Here is a 24,150-nt window from a genome sequence, read left to right on the forward strand (position 1 = left end):
TGAAAAAGAAAAGGGAAAGGAGCGACATTTTCCAAAGCTTAGCATGAGATACTATGGACCTTTCCAGATTTTCGAAAAGATAAATGATGTCTCCTTTCGACTGAAGCTGCCCGATACTTGGAGGATTCACAATGCTTTTTATGTGAGTCTCCTGAAGCCTTTTAAAGGCGACGTGCCCAATGATGGGGAGCCTGATGAGCAACCCGAAGTAGAGGAAAACGAGGAGTTACTCGTTTCAGAACAACTTTTGGCACATAAAGAAAGAAAAGTAAAAGGTAAAATGATAAGGCGGTTCTTGGTTAAATTCAAGAACTATTGTAACAAATTGCTGACGTGTCAAAGCCTAAAGAATGGAGCCAACTTACAGATGTGACCGAGGGCCTAAACTGTCACAAAGTGATGACGTGGTTGCTCGAGAGCAGAAACCCTAACCCTAATTTCTACCAAAAACCCTAATTGCTGAAACCTAATTCTAGAAAACCCTAATTCTAAAACATGTAAACCCCAATTTTGGAAACCTAGCCCTAAAACGTGCAAACCCTAATTCTGTTGCCAAAAACCCTAAAACTGCAAAAACCCTAAGGGAGATTTTTTCGTTTTACGTTGGCTGATGACGTGGCAAGCTGTACGGATTTCCGTAAATTACGCTGGCAGCTTTTTGGCTTTGCTTTTGGACCAGATGCTTTTGAGTTTGAAGGCTTTTCACTGTAATTGCTTTTTAGGCCAAGGGCCTTTAAATATGAGGTTAGGTCTCATTCTCTGACATGCTTCCTAGCGAAGGTGCAGAGTTTGGAATACCGGCTTGTACTATGTTGATGCAATATAAAGAAATACCGAAAGGGGCGCCAAGGTTTGGGGCCAATACTCTCTGGGGTGGAATTCCGCCACTCCATGTCACGTGTCGTCTCTCTCTCTTTCAGTTCAGTTGTTATTGAAGTGCTAAAAGCGTATTCAGTCTGTTCTTTTCTATTGGCACGTGGTGCCCGCCTTGTGACAACTATCCTGCATTGGATGCGAAGTGGATGGAGCAGGAGGACCAGGCAGATACTCCTCATATTGTGAACCTTTACCTTGAAGCATTTGGTTTAGCATAGTCTATTCCAAAATTGGACCCTGAACTCAGCTGGGCGGAATTTGGTGCAGTGGGTATGCACAAGAGGAGAGTCGCTTCACTCCTTTGTCAACAAATTGCCTCGATTTTGATACTAAAGTCACTGATGTCTCTTTTGAGTTTGAGGGATACTGTGAGCTGACAGTATTCTGCTGTATGACTTTATGAATTGGAATTCCTGATAATATGATATTGATTTGTTCTTGACTCGTCTAAGTGCAGGAATTGATAGACGAAATGACTGCAGCATTTCGGTCTGAAAGATCTCAATAGACGTGATTGCAATAAGGATTAGTTAATTGGGCATCTATGAGGTCCCGAGTGGATCTAGATGCGATTGCTAAATACGTTTCCGATTAATCATCGTCTGAGATTCGAATGAATTTTGAATGTGATTTGTCATGTGATGTCCTGTGATGTCAAGTGATGTCTTGTGATGTGACTGTCGATTGGTACATGTGCTAGATGTGTGTTCCTAGTGCGTCGGTACAAACAATCAATGTTTGCTAAGACAGTTTATGGTCTCTGTTTGTTTTGCAGGCGTAATCGAGGGCGATTACAATGCTTTCAAGAGGGGGGTATGTCACAAACCAGTGACGTGGCAGCTAGTACACACATACACACCCTCCCCTTGGCATGGAACATTCCCGAAAAATACTGATGTGGCGTTGTCGTACAGACCACCGTAGATTGCGGCACGTTTTGCGGAAAAAACAGTACGGACAGATGACGTGGCAGCAGCATACGGAAATCAACTTTATTCAACGCAATCTAGGACTGAACTCTACACAAGAGAGAGAGAGAGTAGCTTTTTGGGATTAAATACTTTATTTACCAAGCAAGAAGACGGGGTTGCTTGAATCCGCTTCTCGACTTGTGTTACCTGATGATTCTTTGAGTGGCTCGGACTTCGAGGTGAGTACCTGTAGGACCAACTCTTGCATGCGTTGATCTCTCTGCGCCTCATGTTCTAATTCCAAGGCCGCTCGTCTTTCTTCGGCCGCCATGCGCGCTTGGTCACGCTCACGCTCCAATGCTACCCTTCTTTCTTCGGCCGCCAAGCGTGCTCGCGATCAAAGGTGGCGCGTTGCGCCTCTTGTTGTAGCATCATGTTCATCATTGACTTGACCAAAGCCTCCATAGGATTTGGTACAACCCGTGGCGTAGATGGGGAAGGGGGAGGTCGGAAAAACCTCTTGGTGGAGAAAATTCTTCGTCACCACCTCCATTCTCATCACCTTCACGCAAAGTATCCATTTCGCTTCGGGTGATGACCATAAACTAAGATCTCGGAAAACTGTTAGATACTCATGGCTTGGGCTTGAATGAATTTTATAATTGCTTTGTATCTAAATACTTTTTAAACTTTTTTTGAAAATACTGTTTGAATGGGTCTTCTCGGTTTTGAACCTGTATTGGTGCCGTTTTGAGATTGCTTGATTCTGGTTTGAGTTGGTTTCAATACTCTCGGAAAATTGTTAGATACTCATGGCTCGGGCTTTCTCGAGAGGATTTGAAGAGAAGAGTTGATGCTTGATAATGTTTGAATATTCTCATGGCTTAGACCTTGTTGGTTATTTATGGGAGGAGTATTCAATGATTGCAAAGTGGTGCTTTACTAATGGCCCAGACCTTGTTGCTTATTTGCGGGAGGAGTATTAAAAAGGAAATTGGAACCAGTCTGAGAACTATTTACTCCTGGAACTTCCAAGCGACACAGGCTTTGGTTTGGGAAAAGTTTGGTTGTAAAAGGCCTCTATATCTCATGGCTCAGACCTTTTTAGGTTCTTTGCGGGAGGTGATGAGGGAGTCATTGAACAGTTCGTGGCTCGGATCTGGATGGTTATTTGCGAGGGGAGTGTTCATTGGCGACTATATATTGTCTTGTAACATGCATATGTAAGCATCTGTGTTGCATCGTGATGTGCCACCTTAATTGGGTGAAATTTCTTGGGTATGTAACTTCAATGCATCGAGACACCCGTTACAGATCAAGAGGGTCTAGGTGTGATGGCTAATTTTGCTATGCGAGAAAATCAAGAGCTCCGATATGGAATGAGAAAACTGAATGACCCTCAGTTTTTTTTCCCCCCTAACTTGAGTTGTTTTGCAGATATAACTGCGGACGATTACTCTTCTTTCAAGAAGGGGGGATGTCACAAATTGCTGATGTGTCAATCCACTGAAGACCTAGAGGGTTAGGACTCCCTAGTCCTAACCCTAGCCAACTTGCAGATCCCAGCCAAGGAGCTCAAACCCTAGCCAATGCAGAAGAAGATGAAGTCCTCGCCAACTTACAGATTCTCGCCGAGTGGCCTATTATTAAAATGGGTAAGGATTAAAATCCAAACCCCCAACAACTTATGGGACCCGGGCCTAAAATAAAGACACACACCCACTAAAGACATGGCGTACAAATTGATGACGTGGCAACTTGCTGTACGAATGTCCGCGTTTTTGGCTCACATGCTGATGTGGCAGTTGTAGGGATCTTTGCAAATCGTGCTGGCTTTTTTTGGTGCAGGCTTTTGGGACCAAATGCTCTTAGACTTGATGCTTTTATGTAAACTAGTGTTGTACCTTGTTGAAGCAATATAAAGAAATATGGAAAGGGGCGTCACAGTTTGGGGTCAGTGCACTCTGGAGGTGGAACTCTACCATTCCGTGTCTCGTGTGAAGTGTCTCTCTCTCAGTTCAGTTGTTTTGAAGCATCTTAAGTCTTCGTTTCCGTGGGCACGTGATGCCGTCCCGTTACAGCACGGGGTGGGGGAGAAGGTGGGGGTTCTCTTTCAAAGTTGACACTGGTTAAATTGCATCAAAATCGTTTCAAAATTGTCACCATGTCTTGCTAATTCGATGTATGCACTGTCTTTTGTTTGTTGCTTTGGACGTGTCCTGTTCTGATCTTGATTTCTATCCAACATAGGGCTATCCTGACAGTGTCACTTCAGATTACTTGGGGTTCCAGTTTTGGGATACACTGCAGGTACTCTGTTCAGTTTGATTGGCAAGTAGTTAGATTAGGCTCTAGGTAGACGTGTTTTGTTATGCTTTATTTTCACTTGTTAGGTTTGCTAGTTTTTTCATCAGTGCATCAATTAGTAGGCTGATATTGACAGGGCTTATCTACATACATCCGCAGCATGCTTTCGACCAATGTAAGCAGTTGCTAAAATCTGTGTTCTCCGAACCATATTGTGTGTCTCCTCAATGTTGATGATCTTACAGGCACTCCTTAGTGGCATTGGGGTAGGGAAAACCTCAGCCACAGTAATTGGTGCGACTTTTCAGGTAATTCATTATATTCAATTTACTGCAGTGGAACATGGTACATCCACTAGAAATTATCTGAGAATTTCATGAGTCTGGACTTCAATATGTATTTTTGTTTTTAAACAAGCGCTGGTAAAGATATGCATTCTCTACTTGTTAGAAGAATATATGAAATGCATCAATTGTATAGCAAGAAAAAGTATGTACAAACACTTGTAGCTCTGACTACAGCGTTTTTGATGATTTGAAGTGGTTCTTGCGAGATTTCACTGGAATGCTTGGAGGTGTCGTCTTTACAATCTATCAGGTCTGTTTTCATTTGATGACATGACTCAGTTTTTAGAATGTCATAACCTTTTTGTTATTCAACCGGGGTTCTCCACATAACTTGCAAAAACTATCTGCCTGGTTCAGTATGTGTCAGGGCTGTGCTTAGTCTGGTATGTGCAAGCTACGTCTATATTATGGATTGACATCTCATAATGAAGGAAACAACACAGTGTTGGGAATGGTAGTTCTGAGGGACCTAAGCAGATAGCAAAGAGCACAAAGCATTTGATTCAGCTACTTCCAAGAGTGCAATTAGTGCTGGAATTTTGCTGCATGCAAGAACGGTTGAAAACCTTGTGGAAGTGTGGATTTGCAAGATGTAATACTTAGACAGAAAGTGAATGCCGTATTTATGAGCTGAAGGATGAGGATGACAGGATGCAAAAAGAGGAAACGTTGTGCTAGCCTGAAATTTGTATTCTTGAATCTACTCAATGTTTGATGCAAGGAATAGTTATTTCTTGTGGTTACTCTTTCAAGTGATATGTGACCCCTGTAAGCAATTGCTGAAGTTGGTCAAATTATTATTGTTGGTACAGGGCTCGAACCTGGATTGCAAAGCAAAACAGTGGCGCCTGGCTGCAGATTTTATGAATGACATAGGTGATTGATCGTGGTGTCCTCCTACTCTTCACACTAGGTGTGGGAACACTGCATTGTTTCAGATAAGAAGGATCAAACATTGCCATTTCTTCTACTATGTGTGAGAATGTGCATCATTTTCATTCAAGCAGGATTATGCTAATTGATCTATAAGGAAAGAGGTTAACTACTCTTTAAAAACTGGGATGTTGTTGAGAGTTTTTTCAATATGGCCACACTTCGCCCTCTAGTGAAGAAGCCACCTTAATCAAACAGATGTTGACCTGAAAAAGCCGTTGGACTCCAACTGGTGGACCTACCAGATGGATTACCTGTCTGTTAATATCAAGGATTGTGTTAACAATGGTTTGAGTTCAAGATCAACCTGCTGCAATTTTCTTGAGTGGGGAGCCCCTTGATAACTTTTAGCCGCAAAAAAACTGTGCCGAGTAAGGATGCAATAGAGGTAAATTTTATAGCTGGAGAACGCGTTCTGTTGCAACATTTTGGCTCTCTACAAGTTCTTCCTTGGCTCGGCTATCTCACAGTTAGTTGAGATTCCTGCATTTTGGTCTCCTCTGCTTGGTTGGTATGACGTGAGCCTTTTGTGTGTTTTTTTAAAATTGTGCTTGTTGGGCTCTTTGTCCTCTACTTTCAGGGGTGGCTCGGTGGCTCTCTTCTAAGTCCTCTGCAGCAAAGTCCTCATCAGCATGCTTTCTTTGCTTCCCTTATTTGTCCTCTGGCTTGATTTTTTCATCTTGCAGTCCTCCAACAGCCCTCCTTAAAAAAGTGGCCTGAGCTGCTTCAAGATATCATCCTTGGTTCATTCTAGATTTGCGAGTTTTGGTTACACCACGTGATAATCTCACCATGTGTTTATAGTGGACAAGGTGCCTCTGTAGGTACAAGACTTCACCTTCAGCTTACCTTCCCCAGGTTGAGGGCCTTGCTCATTGGCAGATCGTGGTTACATCACACTAAAGCGCTACATGATTGGGGGAATGACACGATGTGGATTCATACTCCTGGAACCCCAACGAAACCCATTCGCCTTGAAGGGGGGGTGAATCCAATGGTTCATCATAGTTCTCTGTCAGTAGAGTCCAACCCTGAACTAGAACAGCCTCCACCGGATGGCCCAGAGGAAGACCTGCTTGAATGGTTGGAAGCTACCACGTCTATGCCTTGTCATGTGGTCTCTATTCAATCTTTGCTTGAGGATACCCCACCTTCCAATGTCCATACAGTAGCTGGCTCAAGTGTGCAGCCTAGCCCAGAAATAGGTTTCGAGGTCATAGAGGCTAATGACTCAGATGCTTCTATAGTGGGCTTGGTGAGCCGATGAAGGACCATAGAAGGGGAAAGAAGCTACTCTACAGAAGTTCGCCCAAACCCCCGCCTCCTCTGCGTCTAACTCTTCAGCCAAGGCAAAACTCACCTCTATGTTTGATGAATTACCCTTCGACGAGCTTCCCCAGGTTGGCTACAAGAAGCATATGCCGATTTCAATATAGATCAAACACCAGCTCATGATGTCTTTGTGCTCCAAGAAGCGGTGTTGTCTATATCTACAGAGACCACCTCACCAGTACCCCCTCTTGACTTTGTAAAGGAAGTCAACCTTGATGACTCTGCCAACCCTCAGCTCATTCTTTTGGCCGCATGGTTTGGCTTGGTCTTACCAAGATTTGGAAGGGATACCACCAGAGCAAGGAGTCCACACTATCCCTCTGGTTAGTGGGGCTAAATTAGTTAGAGACTGAGCCTACAAGCTCAATCTGAAGTATGCAGAAGCTGTCAAACTAGAGTTAGAGAAGCTGCAAGGAGGAGGTATCATTGTGCCCGCGTTCTGATACCAATGTAACAAACTTGGACACCCCAAGTCAAGATTCTATCGTGACACAACAACGATTCACTTCAAAACAGTTCACAAAGACGACATGGCCCGGCATAGTTCCATGCCCAAAGGTATTGGCCCCAAAGACTAGCGCCCCTTTCGGTATTTCTTTTTATATTAATCTGTGTTCAAAGTACATGAGAGTCGGTAGGTGCTCACTCTCAGACTCTGCGTCCAGATGCTCTAACTAATGAGCCTAACCCACTTATTTATTGGTACAAGGGATGCCCAAAAGCAGAGCCCCAAAATCTTTTAAAATTAAAAGCTTCAACTCAAAAGCATTATGCCAAAAAGCTGCTAGTGAAAATCAGCTAGCGTAATTTGTGGAGATCCATACAGTGTACGGATTGCCACGTCATCAACGTAAACTGTGCCGCAAAATCCGGCGCGTTTTTCGGCGATCCGTATGGCCTGCCACGTGTCAGCCAGCCTATCGACTCAATATCCGGGACTGAGCCAACAAGTGTGTGTGTGTGTGTGTGTGTGTGTGTGTGTGTGTCCAGGGGCTAGCCACGTCACCAGTTTGTGACGCCGTGACCCGTCCGATGGGACCCAAGTGATAGAAGAGAATAAAATAAAGCAGGACCCACACACACACACTCACATGTGGAGTTGATGACGTGGCAGAATTGTACAAATTTCCGGATTTTGCACTGGCTGTGCTGACGTGGCAGTTGTATGGATTTCCACAAATCGCACTAGCAGATTTTGGCACTTTTGGCTTTTGAGTTTAAAGCTTTTCATGTAAATTGCTTTTAATGTCCAAGGGCCTTCAAATATGAGGCTAGGGCTCATTCTTTGGCACTCTTCTAGGAGAAGGTGCCGGCATGGAGTACCGTCTTGTACTGTGTTGATGCAATATAAAGAAATACCGAAAGGGGCGCCAAGGTTTGAGGCCAATACTCTCTGGGGTGGAATTCGCCACTCCGTGTCGTGTGTCGTCTCTCTTTCAATTCAGTTGTTATTGAAGTGCCAAAAGTTTGTTCAGTCTGTTCTTTCCTATTGGCACATGGTGCCCGTCTTGTGACATGCTCTACTTCATGAGGGGAGACACATGTGCGCAACACACCATCTCGTCCAGACCTTTAGAGCTAGTCTCCAATCAAGGTAAAGGGCTTGGACTTCAACAGTAGAGTACGACAACAAATGCAAGACATCACCATACCATTTCGGGGTTGTGTCTACCTTGAAGAGACTGCTATCCGAGAAGTCATCTTTAACTCTTGTAGCCATGATATGATGCTTGTGGGGCGAAGGACTATCTCCAAATCGAACTCGTGAAATAGAAGTAGCCACCTCTGGATTGGTGCTCGGGGAACTCACGTGTGAAGCAAAGCAACCCCTCCCCCCAAAATCACACCCCCCCCCCCCCCCCCCTTCCGCGCCCCCCCCTGCGCATCTCTCCTCCCTTTTTTTTTTCTTGGTGGGTGCTTGGAGATGGAAAGTTTGAAGGTGAAGGAGAAGAATGCAGCAAAAGCGGGTGTTCCTCTTCAAGGAACCACTTCAAGAGACCCAACGAAGGCCCTCCGAACCCCTTTCCGCTTCTACATGTTCTGCTAGGCTATTTGAGGACTATTTTCAGGCTTTTCTATTGTGTATCAATTTCAAGATTGTGAATGTCTCCCCTCTCGGCAAAGGGTTCTTCAGAGTGCAGTTCAAGTCTACAGATCAAGCCATGGAGGTCTTAGCAGAGCCCTATGGACTTTCATTTTGCCATAGGTTTTCTCGCCAGATAGACACAAGGGATGGATCTCAATGGATTTGATGGTGGAATCTCAGTTATAGCTAGATTTCTAGGTCTTCTTCCGGAATATGCTCCATATGTAAATGAAATTGATAGATATATATGGGGTTTGTGGTTGGCAATGTTGTAAGACCCAAAGATGAGAATCACACAATCTCCATTAGGATGGTTCTTTATCCATCCTTAGTGAAGAATCCTCTGCGATTCATTTCTCTCCCGACTATTTATCGGAAAGAAATCTTGCAGTGAGTAATCTTCATTGATCTTCCTTGCTGCTGCTTTATTTGTGCAGGAAGGGCCATGTTGCTGTAGTTTGTACCTGTGTTAATTGTTGAAACCCTAATTCTGGAAACCCTAACCCTAAAACCTGCAAACCCTAATTCTAGAAACCCTAAGAAGAACAAGTAACAGAAGAAGAAGTTCTACCAACTTATGGGGACCCCGTCCGATGGGGCCCGAAGTGACATAAAGGCATTAAAAATAAAGTAGAACACACTCAAAAGACTTTGCACATCAAAATATGATGATGTGGCACTTGTACGGACGTCTCGGAATTCGCGCCGGATTTTTAGGAAAATCCCAAAATTTTAGGAAAGTGATTTTTTGGGGTCAGCTTTTCATATTTGATGCTTTTAGGCTTTGGGCCTTTAAATATGAGCCTTGGGGGCCCTCTCTGGCACTTTTTAGCGCGCAGATTGCAAAGCAGATGCTCCTCGGCTGTTGTACTTTGTAAATCGGCAGTAATATAAAGAAATACCGAAAGGGGCGCCAAGGTTTGGGGCCAATACTCTCTGGGGTGGAATTCTGCCACTTTGTGTCGCGTGTCGTCTCTCTCTCTTTCAGTTCAGTTGTTATTGAAGTGCTAAAAGTTTATTCAGTCTGTTCTTTTCTATCGGCACGTGGTGCCCGTCTTGTGACAGTGGTATCAGAGCATCAGGCGTGTGCTTTTCTGAAAGCATACCGGTCCTACAAAAGAGCAAGCAGAGCTATTGGGATTTTATTCCGAGAGATTTTGGAACTCTCTTCTACCAAAATTCATTTAAGGTCCCATTTAAGGAACAGATTGAGCGGTTTTGCTGTGGACTTCCTACAGAGATCCGAGAGTACTGCCTGGAACAAAAGTCTAATTCTATTCAAGAATTGATGGGTCATGCGAAACGAGATTTTGCGATACATTCAGGAAATTTGACTTACCCCACTGATGAGATCTTGACTTAGAGAACCCAACAGACTTCTAGCAATGAAAGTAGAAAGAGAAAGAGTTCCCAAGAAAAGAAAGACAAGGATACACGACCCCGGCTCACTCTTCGGAGAGAGGGCGAGTTACATCAAAGAAGGGAAGTGTTTTGGATGCGGGGAACATGGGCACGTCTCCGCGAAGTGCCCCAAAAAGGCACATCAAGAACAGAATGAAGACAAGCTAGAGAGTTCGAGAGCAGCTGAGGAACGTGGCAGAAAAGGCAAGATGAAAGCATGACTGGTTCTAGATTGCATGGGTACTGACCCAAACACGATTGATAGAAGTACAGAACTTTGCCGAGCTTGGGGCAAAGTGATAGATCAAGAAGCCGTGATTTTCTTTGATGGAGGAGCCAAGGCCAACTTCATTTCACGTGAATTGGCGGCGCGGCTCGAGATTACACCCGATCGGATGGGACCACCAGCAAAGGCAGTTCTGGCGGCACCCGCACGGGACATAGCCATTACACCTGTCTTTGGCACGCCTAAGAAAGAAAAAAGGAAAGGAGCGGCCTTTTCCAAAGCTTAGCATGAGATACTATGGACCTTTCCAGATAAAAGAAAAGATAAATGATATCTCCTTCAGACTGAAGCTGCCCGATACTTAGAAGATTCACAATGCTTTTCATATGAGTCTCTTGAAGCCTTTTAAAGGCGATGTGCCCGATGAGCAACCCGAAGTGGAGGAAAGCGAGGAGATCCTCGTTCCAGAACAGATATTGGCACACAAAGATAAAGTGATTAGTAGGCGGTTCTTGGTTAAATTTAAGAACTATCTTGCATTGGATGCGAAGTGGATGGAGGAGGAGGACCTAGAAGATACTCCTCAGATTTGGAACTTTACCTTGAAGCATTCGGTTTAGCATAGTCTACTGCGATAGAACCCCTATCTCAGCATGGGTGAATCTAGTGCAGCGGGCTTGCCCAAGAGGGGAGTCACTCCGCTCCTTTGTCAACAGATTACTCCGATTTTGATATAGAGTCATTGATGTCCCTTTGGGTTTCAGGGATATTACTGGGTTGACAATTTTGCTGTATGATTTTATAAACTGGAATTCTCGAAAATGAAAATGATATTGATTGATTTGTACTCAACTTGTTTGAGTGCAGGAACTAGACGACGAAATGACTGTAGCATTTCGGTCTCATAAATCTCTATAGACATGATTGCAATAAGGATTAGTTAATCGAGCATTTGTGAGGTCTCGACTCGATCTAGATGCGATTACTAAATACGTTGCTGATTAATCGTGCTCTGAGATTTGGAATGAATTTGAATGTGATTTGTCGTGTGATGTCAAGTGATGTCCTGTGATGTCCGGTGATGTGATTGTCCATTTGTACAAGTGCTAGATGTGTTGTGTCTAGTGTGTCGGTACTAACAGTCAGTGTCTACTAAGACAGTTTATGGCCTCTGTCTGTTTTTGCAGGCGTAATCGAGGGCGATTACAATTCTTTCAAGAGGGGGGTATGTCACAAACTGGTGACGTGTCTAGCCCCTGGACACACAGACACACCTGCTGGCTCAGTCGCCGATATTGTGTCAATAGGTTGGCTCACATGTGGCAGGTTGTACGGATCGTCGAAAAACGTGCCAGATTTTGCGTCGCAGTTTACGTTGATGACGTGGCAGTCCGTACATTGTACGGATCTCGGCAAATTACGCTGGCTGATTTTCACTAGCAGCTTTTGGGCATAATGCTTTTGAGTTGAAGCTTTTAATTTTAAATGATTTTGGGGCTCTGCTTTTGGGCATCCCTTCTACCAATAAATAAGTGGGCTAGGCCTCATTACTTCAGCATCTGGACGCAGAGTCTGAGAGTGAGCGCCTGCGACGCTCTGGGCACGGAACTATGCCAGGCCGTGTCATCTTTGTGGACTGTTTTGAAGTGAATCTCTGTTGTGTCGCGGTAGAATCTTGACTTGGGGTGTCCAAGTTTGTTACAGACGGGGTCCCATAAGTTGGTAGGAACTTTTTCTTCTTCGTCTGCTTATTCTTAGGGTTTAGGCCCTCAGCCGGCTCCGTTCTTTAGTGCCTTGACATGTCAGCAGTTTGTGACATCCCCCCTTCTTGAAAGAAAGTAACCGTTCGCGATTACTCCATATTTGCAAAACAACCCAAGTTAGCTCAAAAATTTCGGAGGGTCATCCTGAGAAACAATCAGTTTGATCTTTTTTTTTTGTTAAGGAGTTGGCTTCTCCTTTCGTCCAGATCGGAACTCTTGATATTCTGGCATAATAAAGTTAGCCATCACATCGAGACCGCACTACTCTTCCACGGGTATCTTGATGCACTAAAATTACATACCCTGGCAATCTCATCCAATTAGGAATATTCAGTGGTTGGCACATCACAATGCAACACGAATGCTCACATATGCATGTTACAAGACACAACGAACAACGCTGCTGAGCACTCCCCTGAGAGAAACGGTCTGCGGTATGAAGCTACTCAACGACTACCTCCTCACTCCCCCGGCAAATAACCTAAAAAGGTCCGAGCCATGAGCTCAGATGACTGTACAACCAAACGCTCCCCAGACTGCAGCCTGCGTCACTTGGAGGTTCAAGCATACAATGAAACGCTCCCCAGACATCCCGTCTGCGTCGTTTCGAGGTTTTCAAGCATACAACAAAACGTTCCCCAGACATCCCGTTTGCGTCGTTCCGAGGTTTTCAAGCACACAATGAAGCACTTCCCAGACATCCCGTTTGCATCGTTGCGAGGTTCAAATAATACCAAAACAGCATTTCTTACTACTACACCCGAGAATAAAATCACCAATCATTGAAACCAGTATTAAAACCAGAGTCAAACAATTCAAATCGGCACCAAGACAGATTTAAAACAGATACCATCCATTTCAAACAAATTCCAAACAGGATCACCAAACAAGTTCCAAAGAGAACTCAAACTTAAAAAGCAATCTCGACATCAGTCGAGCTCGAAAAGTCAACTAACTTTCCATCCTGAAACCTGCACCAAAAATTAGGGTTAGGTTCCTTCCATAAGGTCGTAGTCAACCGCAGCATGATCCACAAACTCTTGAATAGTCGAAACAAGCCTTGACAAGCAATGTTCCTGTGGCGGTGATGGTAGTCCCAAGATTTGGCAATCACACTGCACCTCCAAGGGTTTTAGCTTGAAAAGAGACACCTACTGAGAGATGTCGAGAAAGTTTAAGTTATAATCTTCTAGGGTTTCCATGGAAAGCATTTCAGGATACCCCACTTTGCCAAAAGTTGCATTCCACAGGAAGATGTCAAAACAAATCTTGGATCCTTCTCTTGCAAGTGATCTTTATGGCTTATGCCCTGGAAGACACGAGCAGTGAAGACGGGAGCGCGCTCGATGCGCGATGAAGTAAGGGTGGGAGTAACTAATAAGTCTGGGATCGGGACCCGAAGATGCTTCAAATAAAATTCGAGTAGTCTCTGGATTGCTCTGTCTGCTCTTTTGTATGACCAGTATACATTCAGAAAAGCACACGCTTGATGCTCTGAATCCTGATACCACTATCACAAGACGGGCATTACGTGCCAATAGAAAAGAACAGATGAACAAACTTTTAGCACTTCAATAACAACTAAACTAAAATAGAGAGAGAGACGACACGCAACACGGAGTGGCGGAACTCCACCCCAAAGAGTATTGGCCCCAAACCTTGGGGCCCCTTTCGATATTTCTTTATATTGCATCAACACAATACAAGCTTGTACTCCACGCTCTGCACCTTCTCCTAGAAGAGTGCCAGAGAATGTGCCCTAGCCCTTATTTAAAGGCCCTTGGCCATTAAAAGCAGTTTACATGAAAAGCTTTAAACTCAAAAGCAACTGGTCCAAAAGTGTCAAAAATCTGCTAGCTCGTTTTGTGGAAATCTGTACATCTGCCACATTAGCAGCGCAAAATTTGAAAATCCGTACAGTTTTGCCACGTCAGCACAGCCAACGCAAAATGTGGAGATTCTTACAATTTTGCCACGTCATCAGCTCCATGTGCGTGTGTGTTTGTCCTGCTTTATTTTATTCTCTTGTGTCAGTTGGGCCCCATCGGACGGGGTCCCATAAGTTGGTAGGAACTTTTTCTTCTTCGTCTGCTTATTCTTAGGGTTTAGGCCCCTCAGCCGGGATCTGCACAGTGGCTTGACACGTCAGCAGTTTGTGACAGCATATTTTAGAAGATGCCCATAGTGGCTCCACTGGTGGTCATTACTTCGGTCACATTACAAAGTGGGTTATGGTGGCCTTATGTGTTTAGGGATGTAATTGCTCATGTGAAGGTATGCGATGTCTTTCAGCATTATGCGCCTAAACTGAGCTGGCGGACTAACCGTCCTTTTGCAAGTTTTAGTTGCATGGTTTCCCTTTGAAAGATGGGGATGTAACTTTGTTGGTCCCGTTTCTCCATCTGCACAACTTGGCAATAAGAAGTATCTTCTAGTAGCTACAGATTACGCCACATATTGGGCGGAGTTACTGGCCACCATTGACTGTATAGTGAAGACAATGACAAACTTCTTGTACAAGAATAATTTTGTAGATTTGGTTGCACACTTGAGATCACCAGTGATCGAGGCAGTCACTTCGTAAATGAGCTAATCTCTCCAATGCTGTCCACCTACAGAATTTTCCATTGCTAGTCTTGCTCGTACTAACTTAGAGCAAACGGGCAAAGCCGAAATCACCAACAAGGTTCTCATTGCACTCCTTTGAAAAGCGTGCCATTTGCATCCGGCTTAGAAAATCCTTGGCACCCTGTGGGCATATCGCACTTCTTTCAAAGCAACAACCAACCAAACCCTCTTTCAGATGGCTTTTGGCCTAGAAGCCATTGTGCCTTTTGAATTCAACTCAGGATCACCTAGGGTGGACAGCCTTCGTGTAGAGCTTGGTAGTGTGTCTGCCTATCTCTATGGGCTGTCCATGTAAAAGAAAGTAGGATGTTAGCTTCATGTGTCTCCAAGCAGAGCAACTTCGTCGCTAAGCGTGGCATGGTCGTCATCTTCGTTGGCCAAAGTTTTGCAAGAGATTTTACCACAATGGGCGATGCAATTAACTAAAGTGCAATTAACTACAATGGATCCGAACTAAAGTGCTATTATCAACCCATTAGAGGAATCTCTCCAAGCTTTGAACCTCACCCATATGTGGAGCTTTCAAATTGTAACATCCACTAATAGTTTTACCCATCTCAATCAACCCTATTCTCTGAGTCTCTATCTTATGTGTTCCTCCTCATTGATTTCATCGGGTATTTCTTCCAATCTGGATGTCTGTGTATTTGCGAGCACTCTCACTTTCTCATGGTCTTGTTTGATGCTGTCGTGGATTTGTGTTGTTAGGGGCGAGGTGGGAAAGCACGAGGTTCTTGCCACTTGGCTGTGGGAAGAGAGAGAGAGAGAGAGAGAGAGAGAGAGAGAGAGAGAGAGAGAGAGAGAGAGAGAGAGAGAGGATGCTTGACGTCGTAAATAAGCGTTGTATTAATTAACAAAAATCCAAGACTGTGTACAATCAATCAACCAAATCAGTACTGATAACTTTTGTCGTATCCTTGTCCAAGAGCCAGAAAGAGAGTGGGATGCTCCCGTCATCGAGAGAGCATGAGAAAGGGCGTGTGAAGGTCGTCTTCCTTCCTTGTACCGCGTCGTCCGAGAAAGTATTGCATCGGTAGCTGAAGAGCTTCGTCAATGTCCACCTCTATAAATAGTCGTATTGGGTGTCTCCCATGTCGTGCTACAATAGTCCTGATCGTGTGATGGAGCCATCGTCGATGTCGTGGCTGCCCTCGTAGACGTGGGCGTCTAGCTCTCCCGAGCTCAATGACTCTGTCAACTAATATACCTCTGGTATAAGTGGGCTGTGAAGTCTGCTGTGGAGCATGCTCATTTGGTTGCTGAGTCCTTGCTCTAAAGAAGTCAGTAATCTCCCTCTGTGAATGTCTCCCATTGCCCGACCTCCTCAAGAGACTCTCCCTATGTTTGTGTAGCTCTAGCAAAAACAACCCGAGGCATCTCTGATTCTGATATCTCACGACTCTAGACAGTGGTCCAAAGCCCTCTGTGAATAGACAATGAAAGCAGCCTCGTATCTCATAGTACATTGGACAATGACAAATGTGATGTAACTCTACCTCTGGCTCTATATGACACAACTGGCATATCCTGGCCTCTGCTGGTACTCTCCTAAATGTGCCAATCTCAATCTCTAGCTGATGCGATGATGTGCGCATCTGACCAATAGCACATCGTATCCCATAGGATAAATGAGTGTCCATATAGGCCGCTCTGATCACATCCATCTTCTGTTAGTTGGAGAAGATGCTCTCTATAGAAAGCCATCTTTGTGCCCAACTCCTGTGTCGGTTGTATCCATGCGCTCTTGGTATCTTGCTGAAATCAAATCCTGATGGATGAGTCTAGTGATCTCTGTCCATGCGAGAGATAGGGAGGGTGCAAACAAGGAGTACTGGAACGGAGGCAGTCTATCCATGCTGAAGCCATGTGACTGAAACCATGACGTCATCTGCCCATACCAGCATGCTGTGTCCCCTTGTAGCGCCAGGTGTCGAGATGACTCTAGGGCTAGCCGAGCATATCTATCTCTGGGAAGGTCCCATAAATTGTGCATGAAGGATACTGATCTAGTAAGGGCCTCGACCACGAGAGGAGGGGCAGGTAGCTTGGCTCGAATAATCTCATGTGGCACTGAGGCCTTAGCCCGAATCATCCGAGAGATCATAGAGACTAGAAGCCTCTCCATACATCTCCATCCATCAGTGCTACCAGACCTGCCATGATGGTCCACCAAGGGTCTCCTAATTTGAACCCATAGAGCATAGTTGAAGCCACTAGAGTGTCAAAAAGCCACACCTTTGTTCGAGGTTCCTAAAATTGAACCTGCAAACACGTCTTCTCCAGTCCTCCTAGGGCTGCATAAGCTCTCATCAATCTAGTTTCTGCTGCTCTCCTCAATGAAAACACCAGTCCACTGAAGACTACCCCAAGATAGGTGTATGCATCTGTACACTCCACCGTCTCCTCGCCATGTAAAAGTGGGTGTTGACCTCTTGACCCATTGTGGTGTGGCGTTAAACACCATAACCTTGGTTTAGGCTTAGTGTGTGGGTATACCTCTGTTGCTGCATCCTGTAGTGTCTCTGTCAATATATTAGTGAGCTCCCCTAGAATAGGATGTTCCAATTTAAGTGGCCACAACCTCAATTAGTGCCCATTGAGTTGATGCCTAAGGCCCAACACAGTACCCCGTAAATTCTTCATTTCAAATATACATAACCAAGCAGTGTCTAAAGATCTCAATGTCGAGCCGATTAAGTGATGGGGATTCCCAAATTTGTGGAGCAATCACTGTGCCAAAAAAACTAATGTCAACTGATGCCCATTTGAGCGGCCAAAGGGGTGCCTAAAAACCTGAATAGTGCCAAGTCCTAATCGTCCAAGCATCGTCTTCATGGCAGTGCTCTGAAAAACAACGTGAATCTCAAGCATACACAAATCCCATCCACAGACTATATATCCAATTTGTCCAAAGATTTGTCATCCCAAACATGCACAAAACCCTTTAAGCCAATGTGCAAGTATTATTTGCAAAATGTAGCTGAAATTTTCCCTTTAAATACCTCTCAACGAGCTCAAATTGTTAGGTGCAGCGGAAGTGTTTAAGGATTTAGCTTGGATCTAGTACTCCGCACAAACACAAGGTTACTTTACTTCACTTGAAAGAGAAACTGAATGAACACATTGAAGGAGTGAGATAGAGAGAGAAAGGAGAGACGACACGGCATGTCGGGTCCCAACCACCATCAAGGGCCCCCTTGCTCTGTTGCCAGAGCAAGTACTTGCTTTATTACTTGCACAAATGCTGATACAATGACTAAATGCTGAGATGCTAACGACGACAAGGTTGTGGGCTGATCTGCTATTGCTAGGGACGGCGACGGGCTGAAAACTGAAATCGCTGGTGATACTAATGGGCTGAAGGCTGAAATCTGCTGCGATGGGGGAACTGCTGGCAATGACGAAAGGGCTGAAAACTGACCAAAAACGCTGAGGGGCTGCTGGCGTTTTGGTGGCTGAAAACGCTGGTGACTAATGGGAGAATGCTGGCTTTTGCTGGTGCAAAGACGCTGGTCCTGCTGGTGCTTCTTGAGAGGCACTTACTTCTGCTCCTCTGCCCTCTACTGGTGCCCCAAGGCTTGCATAAATAGGTGCCAAAAGCTGGGTCGAGCAGGTCTCTGGCTGAACCCCACGATTTGGAAGTTGAACAGTTGCTTATTAATCAAATCGCTGTAGAAAAAGACCACCAACAATTAGATGGCCTGAAACACGTTTCTGAAAAGCAGACATGGCAGGAAACATTTTGCCATTTTGGATGGGTCCGAAACGGCATTTCGTGCAACTATGGACGTGAAGGGTCACGACATCCACCTCCCTGCATGAAATGTGTTTCGGCAAGTTTTGAGGCTGAAATGATACAACAGAAAAGTGAGTGTTCTCCTTTTCCTGAAATGCTCCTCCTTTTTTTCTTGTTTGTTAATGTGCAGATTTTTCAAGTGTTCTTATGATCTTTTAGATTTCTTCTTGTAGTTGAGAGTAACCCTTTTTACAACCTATACTCAAGCATTGTCTAATAATTTCTGTCAAACAATTCCTTTATATCCAAAGCTAACTGCCCTGAATTTTTTCTGGACACTGCAGGCATGCTAATGGACCTGATTTCACCGCTCTTTCCTAGGTTGTTCATTAGCATACTTTGTTTGGGCAGTTTGGCACGTTCAGTGAGTAAGTAGGCAAATTAAACACATTTCATTAATGGATATACTTTCCCAATTTTCACTGAAATTCTCAAGTGTTTCTTTTGCAGCTGGTGTTGCAAGTGGGGCAACAAGAGCTGCTTTGACACAACACTTTGCATTGCAGCAAAATGCTGCAGATATTAGTGCCAAGGTAATCCTTGTCAAGGTGTATGCTGGGTAATTTCTGCAGTGGTTGTCAAAGGTTTCACCTGCTGGATTAATGTGGGTGAACAGAGAATTTTAGTCCACTTAACAGGGATGTAATTTAACATGTAGGAAGGAAGCCAAGAAACAGCTGCAACCTTGGTGGGAATGCTCATGGGAATGCTTTTGGCAGAAGTATCATCTGGTCACACGGGTGCTATTTGGTTGTGCTTTTTGACATTGACAGGGTTCCACATGTTTGGTAACTATCTTCAAGCAATCATGCATAAATCTGTGGGGGACTGTTTTTTGTGCTGTTAATGAGCAAAGCCAAAATAGCTCTTTTTTTGATACCCCTTTGTTTTTGTCAAGAATTAATGCTTTAATAAGCCACCAAGCATGAAATGATGTGTAGAAAAGTATGCCCCGAAATATCCTAGATGCTGGCTTGCATGTTTAGAGCACGAGGAGCATCTTCAATCTGGACACCCTCGCTCCCTCATATTGTGGAGAGTTGGCCTCACACTTCATGTCATCATATGCAAGGTGCCCATGATTGTGGCAATCATCTCATCAATCTCTGCCTCAAACACTCCTCATCCGGGGGGTGTTGATCGCCTCCTTCAGTTTCCCAACTCAAAGGCGATTCAGGCATGGGTGCCCTATTCTCTATTTGAGTGGCTCATAGTGCTTTGGCCCAAACATACTGACGAATTGTGGTTAGCAACAACAACAACAACGATCTATAATAAATGGATCAAATTCGCCATAGTCGCAATCATGTTGCATTGCAATGCGTCAAGTCTGACGCACAGACCATTTGCATTGTTAGCAAGGACATAACTTAGTTTTATCTCTTATTGGGTGTGTGTAGTGGCATTGCTTTCACAAGAAGCAAAGTTCAATTCGTTTTCGCTCAGAGACGGGCTACATGACATGCTGGTCATAAATCTTTTGTGCTAATCATCGTAGTTTTTCAACATCCTTTCAACAATGTATGTAAAGTCGAATGTCTCAATATTGCTTGAGGAAACATTTGGTTTCTTTGTGTCTCAGGTTAGGTGCTCAGTAGTTCTTACTCCATTTAACTCTCTGTTTTATTCTAGCCAACTACAAGGCCGTACGATGCCTGTGTTTGACAAGCTTGAACCAGGATAGAATTAAGATTGTTCTGCAGGCATATTTAGCAACTGGAAGAGGTGAGGCTCTCGATGTCATCTCACTAATATGCTTCCACATTCCTTTCCTAGTTGTATTATTGAGTTGCATTATACTACTTGTACTCTGCACACATGGAGTAATGCATTTCTACTACATGCTTATGAGTTTACACACTTCACAAGCTTCATAAAAGAATTGCCTCTAAAGTGAACTTGTCTTTTTCAATTTGAGTCTGCCCCTGTAATGATTGTTTGGATTTTTATTCAGGTGAAAGAACATGATTGTCAATATCAGCAACATGGCTAGATAGGTCGTCCATGACTTAATGGGCACTATTTAGGGGCATTTTATGCTTTCTAGTATGTTTTCCCCTCCAAGAATCTTGCATAATTAGAGGGACGGGGTATTCCCAGTCTTGCAAAAATTCCAGTACTCGCAACAGTTTGCATGTGGTGTCTTCAACGACAGACGTGTCTTCGAAGAGTGAATTAGTCGGGATTTATTAAGGAAGTTTCTATCAGTCAGACTGAACTTGTTATAATCTCAGCTCTGGCCTAAGTTATTATTGTTCTAGACTTTGCTTTGGTTCAGGCATTGTGATTTTCCTTTTTCCTTTATAAGAGATAAATTGGAAGTTTCCTTGTTTGCAACTTTTTTTTCATGTATTCTGGCAGTGCTTACTCCTTCAGATGTATCATCAAGAGAAGTACTTCTGCCTCAGTTTTCAACAATCAAGCATTTTTGCAGTCATCAAGGTGTTGTAATGGGGGCAAAAATATCAACAATTGATTATGAAGGGTATGCTATATGCGCTAATCTTAGATCCGATAATTGTATTTATACTTGAGGTCAATTTATTATAATGAAGGTTCCTGTTGTCCTTGATGAATGACTTAACAGGTGGCAAAGGTTTCCTCAGATGGTGCGACGCTATGCCAAAGGTGGGTTGCTAAAGTCCTCATGTTTGCAGTCCATGTGTGTGGGTGCTCTCCAAAGGTTAAGGGAGGTGGATCATGGGCTAAAGCTATATTGATTATTTTTATTTGTGGGCACATGGATCGTTATAATGTGTTACAAACCTAGATGCTGTATTCAGCATGCACATGCACGTGTGGGGTGAAGATTTAAAGTGTATTTGCCTATAGCACTAGGGTGATAATTGTACACATGCAGATCTTGTTTAAGAACAAGCACTATTTGAGAACAAACACTTACATTAGGAAACCCACAGGCATTGAACTTCTTAGCTCTAATCATTATACAGAACACAAACATACCAGAAATGAAGGAAAACATCATTAAAAGAATTCTGTCCAGTCTTATTTTCCTCCTCAAAATTGCCGCAGTGCCTGTTTTGTCCTTGTTGGTTCAAGAATCAGCTTGAGAAAAACTTTGGCCCTGTCACCCTTGCTTCTCAGAATATGTGACCCCAAGAGCTTAAAGCGAAACGGTTTTCTGTTTGCTAGAGTCGTATGTCCAGTGGTTCAAAGACTTCAGGGTTTTTTTGTCAGCCTGCTCTACATTCAGTTAGCTCTTTTTTAAACTAGAGATTCAAGCTGCAGCTAATGAGCTCAAGCGAGTAAGTCCCTCATTGCAGCAATTAGGCGCCTCCATACGTTCCCTTATCAATGTTGATACCTAACGATGCCTGCCAAATTAAATGTGGCCCAGTCAACAATCCTGCTTACCTGTTATTCCCTCCTTTAAAAGATTGTGACCAAAACAAAAAGGCCAATGTTTTCAGGTGGAAACTTTTCGCTCTGAATCATGTCAGGATTATTTTATCCTATTTTATACCATTTATGAATGTACATATTTATGGTACTCAAGAGACCCATTACGAAAGCATAGGGAAGGGTTAATGTTCATTCAGTGAAAGCACAGGCAAGCGTAAGAACTTCTCGTGTTTGAAATTTTTAGTCATATGGAATGTGTTAAGGATTTAAGCTGCTTGAACTCTGTGAGGCTGAGCTGTGGAATGATGAGTTTTTAAGGAAAGAGGGGAAATGAATTGTCAGAGGGTGAAGGAGGTAGTTCGCGGTAACAGGAATAAACATCCTCGGTCTCCTCTTCTTTAGTCATATGGAATGTGTTAAGGAGTTTAGGCTGCTTGCACTCTGTGAGGTTGAGCTGTGGAATGATGAGTTTTTAAGGAAAGAGGGGAAAGGAATTGTCAGAGGGTGAGTAAAGGAGGTAGTTCGTGGTAACAAGATAAACATCCTCGGTCTCCTCTTCCAACCAGTGCTCAGGAAAAGATAGGTTTGCTTCATCCAAAGCCTATTCAACATAAGACATGGTCGGCTTAAATTTGGGTGAGAAGGAACAAAAATTGGTTCAAATGATGCTTGCTTTAGATATACATGTCTTTAATTTATTTGTAATTTTCCTTCTCAACATTGCAATTAACCTGCTCATGTGTGAGTGAGACGGATCTAAAATTGGCTCTAGAAATATTTTTCCTGAGCCTTGCTTCCAACACAAAATGAACCCTTTTTGGTTGATCTTGTCTGCTTACAGGAAGTTATATGATTTACCCACATAGAGGAATAATTTTTGTGATTTTACATCGGTATGCGACAAGAGAGGATCATTTGAAATCTTACGTACATGCGCTTGTTGCTGCAAGTCTTCTGCAAAGTTTTGATGCCGATGAGTCAGAGAATAGCAGCTGTGTCTGGATGGAGAGCAACTATCCTGTCTTCTTATCTGAGGTAATGTGCATCAATTTTCGTCCGTTGATTAGCTAAGGAGGTGACATTGAGATATGGGTATTTGTGTGCCTTCAAAGCTCCATGCTTCAGGATGGAATGTGAACAGAATCCACATGGTGCCAGAGAGGTGGCGTGCGGAGTGGCATATGGATCTCAAATCAGACTAATCCTTAATTCTGTGTAAATAATGCATCCTTAATTGTGACTAATGGCTACCACGAAAGAGATCCATGTTGCTAGCCACTTCGACTGAATCATGCACACAATTTCATACATTTTACCGATAGCAATCTTTTACAAAGCAAGAAACAGTATTCTCTTTCACTAGGGGAGAACTTCCACGCCGTTTTTGTCTTCTCCGGGCAAGACAGCGCCGCAACTATATGTACCCCTAGTGGAGAATATAGCTCCAATGTCAACTGTGACGTCTTCCAAACCAGTTGTTTAAGTGCTTCCTTCACCAGTGCCTCTAAGCAGGCTTGGAATAAGAGTAACACCACCCACAAGGAGTATCTTTTTATCCTCTCCAATTGTCAATGAGTAGTATACATGTCAATGAGTAAAAATCAGTGTGGAGGCACTTTAAAAAGAGCATAAGCTACCCGATGTGGGTATGTTTTCAATTAGAATATAACTCTCATCAATTAGGCTTTATCTTGGAGCTGGTTTCTGCATCTTTAGTACCAATCAAGATTGGTGTCATGAAGTCGATAAGCTCAAATACTAATGGAACAACTACCCCCTATGTGCTTGTATGGGTATTCCTTTCATTTCGCTTTCTTCTCTCTCTCTCTCTCTCTCTCTCTCTCTCTCTCTCTTGATTTTTGGTCGCCATTTGATCTCCTCGAGATTGCAGCCCAATCGTGCGCTCGATTCCATGGCTGGTGGGATGAGGTGTACTTGATGCAATTCAAAGTAGTTTCATTCAATTGTAAGGATTATGATAAAGAAGAGGCACATGTGAAAGACGGTTACTCTTAAGGAGGCATTGATGTCATGAACAAATGGTCTCTCACATTGCAATGGTGTGAAATCTCGAAGGGTCAGGCATATGCCATTGATCAAGAAAATCAATGACCAAGCCGCTTGAGGAGTGATCACATGGTAGCTACTACTAGTAGAGATGCCAGTTTGATCAAGAGGAAA

The 24,150-nt window shown here is 43.7% G+C and overlaps 1 protein-coding gene across 2 annotated transcripts in view; it reads left to right on the top strand.

Annotated features, from left to right (window-relative positions):
- RUS3 (root UVB sensitive protein (Protein of unknown function, DUF647)) overlaps positions 1 to 23,527 on the top strand; it is a 57,127-nt gene extending 33,600 nt beyond the window's left edge. Inside the window, exons 3-15 of one of the 2 annotated variants that reach the window (XM_086495636.1) lie at positions 4,038 to 4,097; positions 4,231 to 4,269; positions 4,340 to 4,402; positions 4,635 to 4,691; positions 5,254 to 5,317; positions 18,891 to 18,974; positions 19,057 to 19,139; positions 19,265 to 19,394; positions 20,239 to 20,331; positions 20,968 to 21,091; positions 21,194 to 21,234; positions 22,811 to 23,004; positions 23,082 to 23,527. In XM_086495636.1, the coding sequence (XP_086351762.1) occupies positions 4,038 to 4,097; positions 4,231 to 4,269; positions 4,340 to 4,402; positions 4,635 to 4,691; positions 5,254 to 5,317; positions 18,891 to 18,974; positions 19,057 to 19,139; positions 19,265 to 19,394; positions 20,239 to 20,331; positions 20,968 to 21,091; positions 21,194 to 21,234; positions 22,811 to 23,004; positions 23,082 to 23,171 (1,122 nt within the window). In that variant the 3' untranslated portion in view covers positions 23,172 to 23,527. The remainder of the gene's footprint in view (positions 1 to 4,037; positions 4,098 to 4,230; positions 4,270 to 4,339; positions 4,403 to 4,634; positions 4,692 to 5,253; positions 5,318 to 18,890; positions 18,975 to 19,056; positions 19,140 to 19,264; positions 19,395 to 20,238; positions 20,332 to 20,967; positions 21,092 to 21,193; positions 21,235 to 22,810; positions 23,005 to 23,081) is intronic. The other variant, XM_086495637.1, reaches the window with a different exon arrangement.
- The last annotated feature ends 623 nt before the right edge of the window (positions 23,528 to 24,150 follow it).

Source organism: Adiantum capillus-veneris, chromosome 22 (genome assembly GCF_014529385.1).
Source record: "Adiantum capillus-veneris isolate H3 chromosome 22, ASM1452938v2, whole genome shotgun sequence".
In the NCBI taxonomy this organism is placed as follows: Eukaryota; Viridiplantae; Streptophyta; class Polypodiopsida; order Polypodiales; family Pteridaceae; genus Adiantum; species Adiantum capillus-veneris.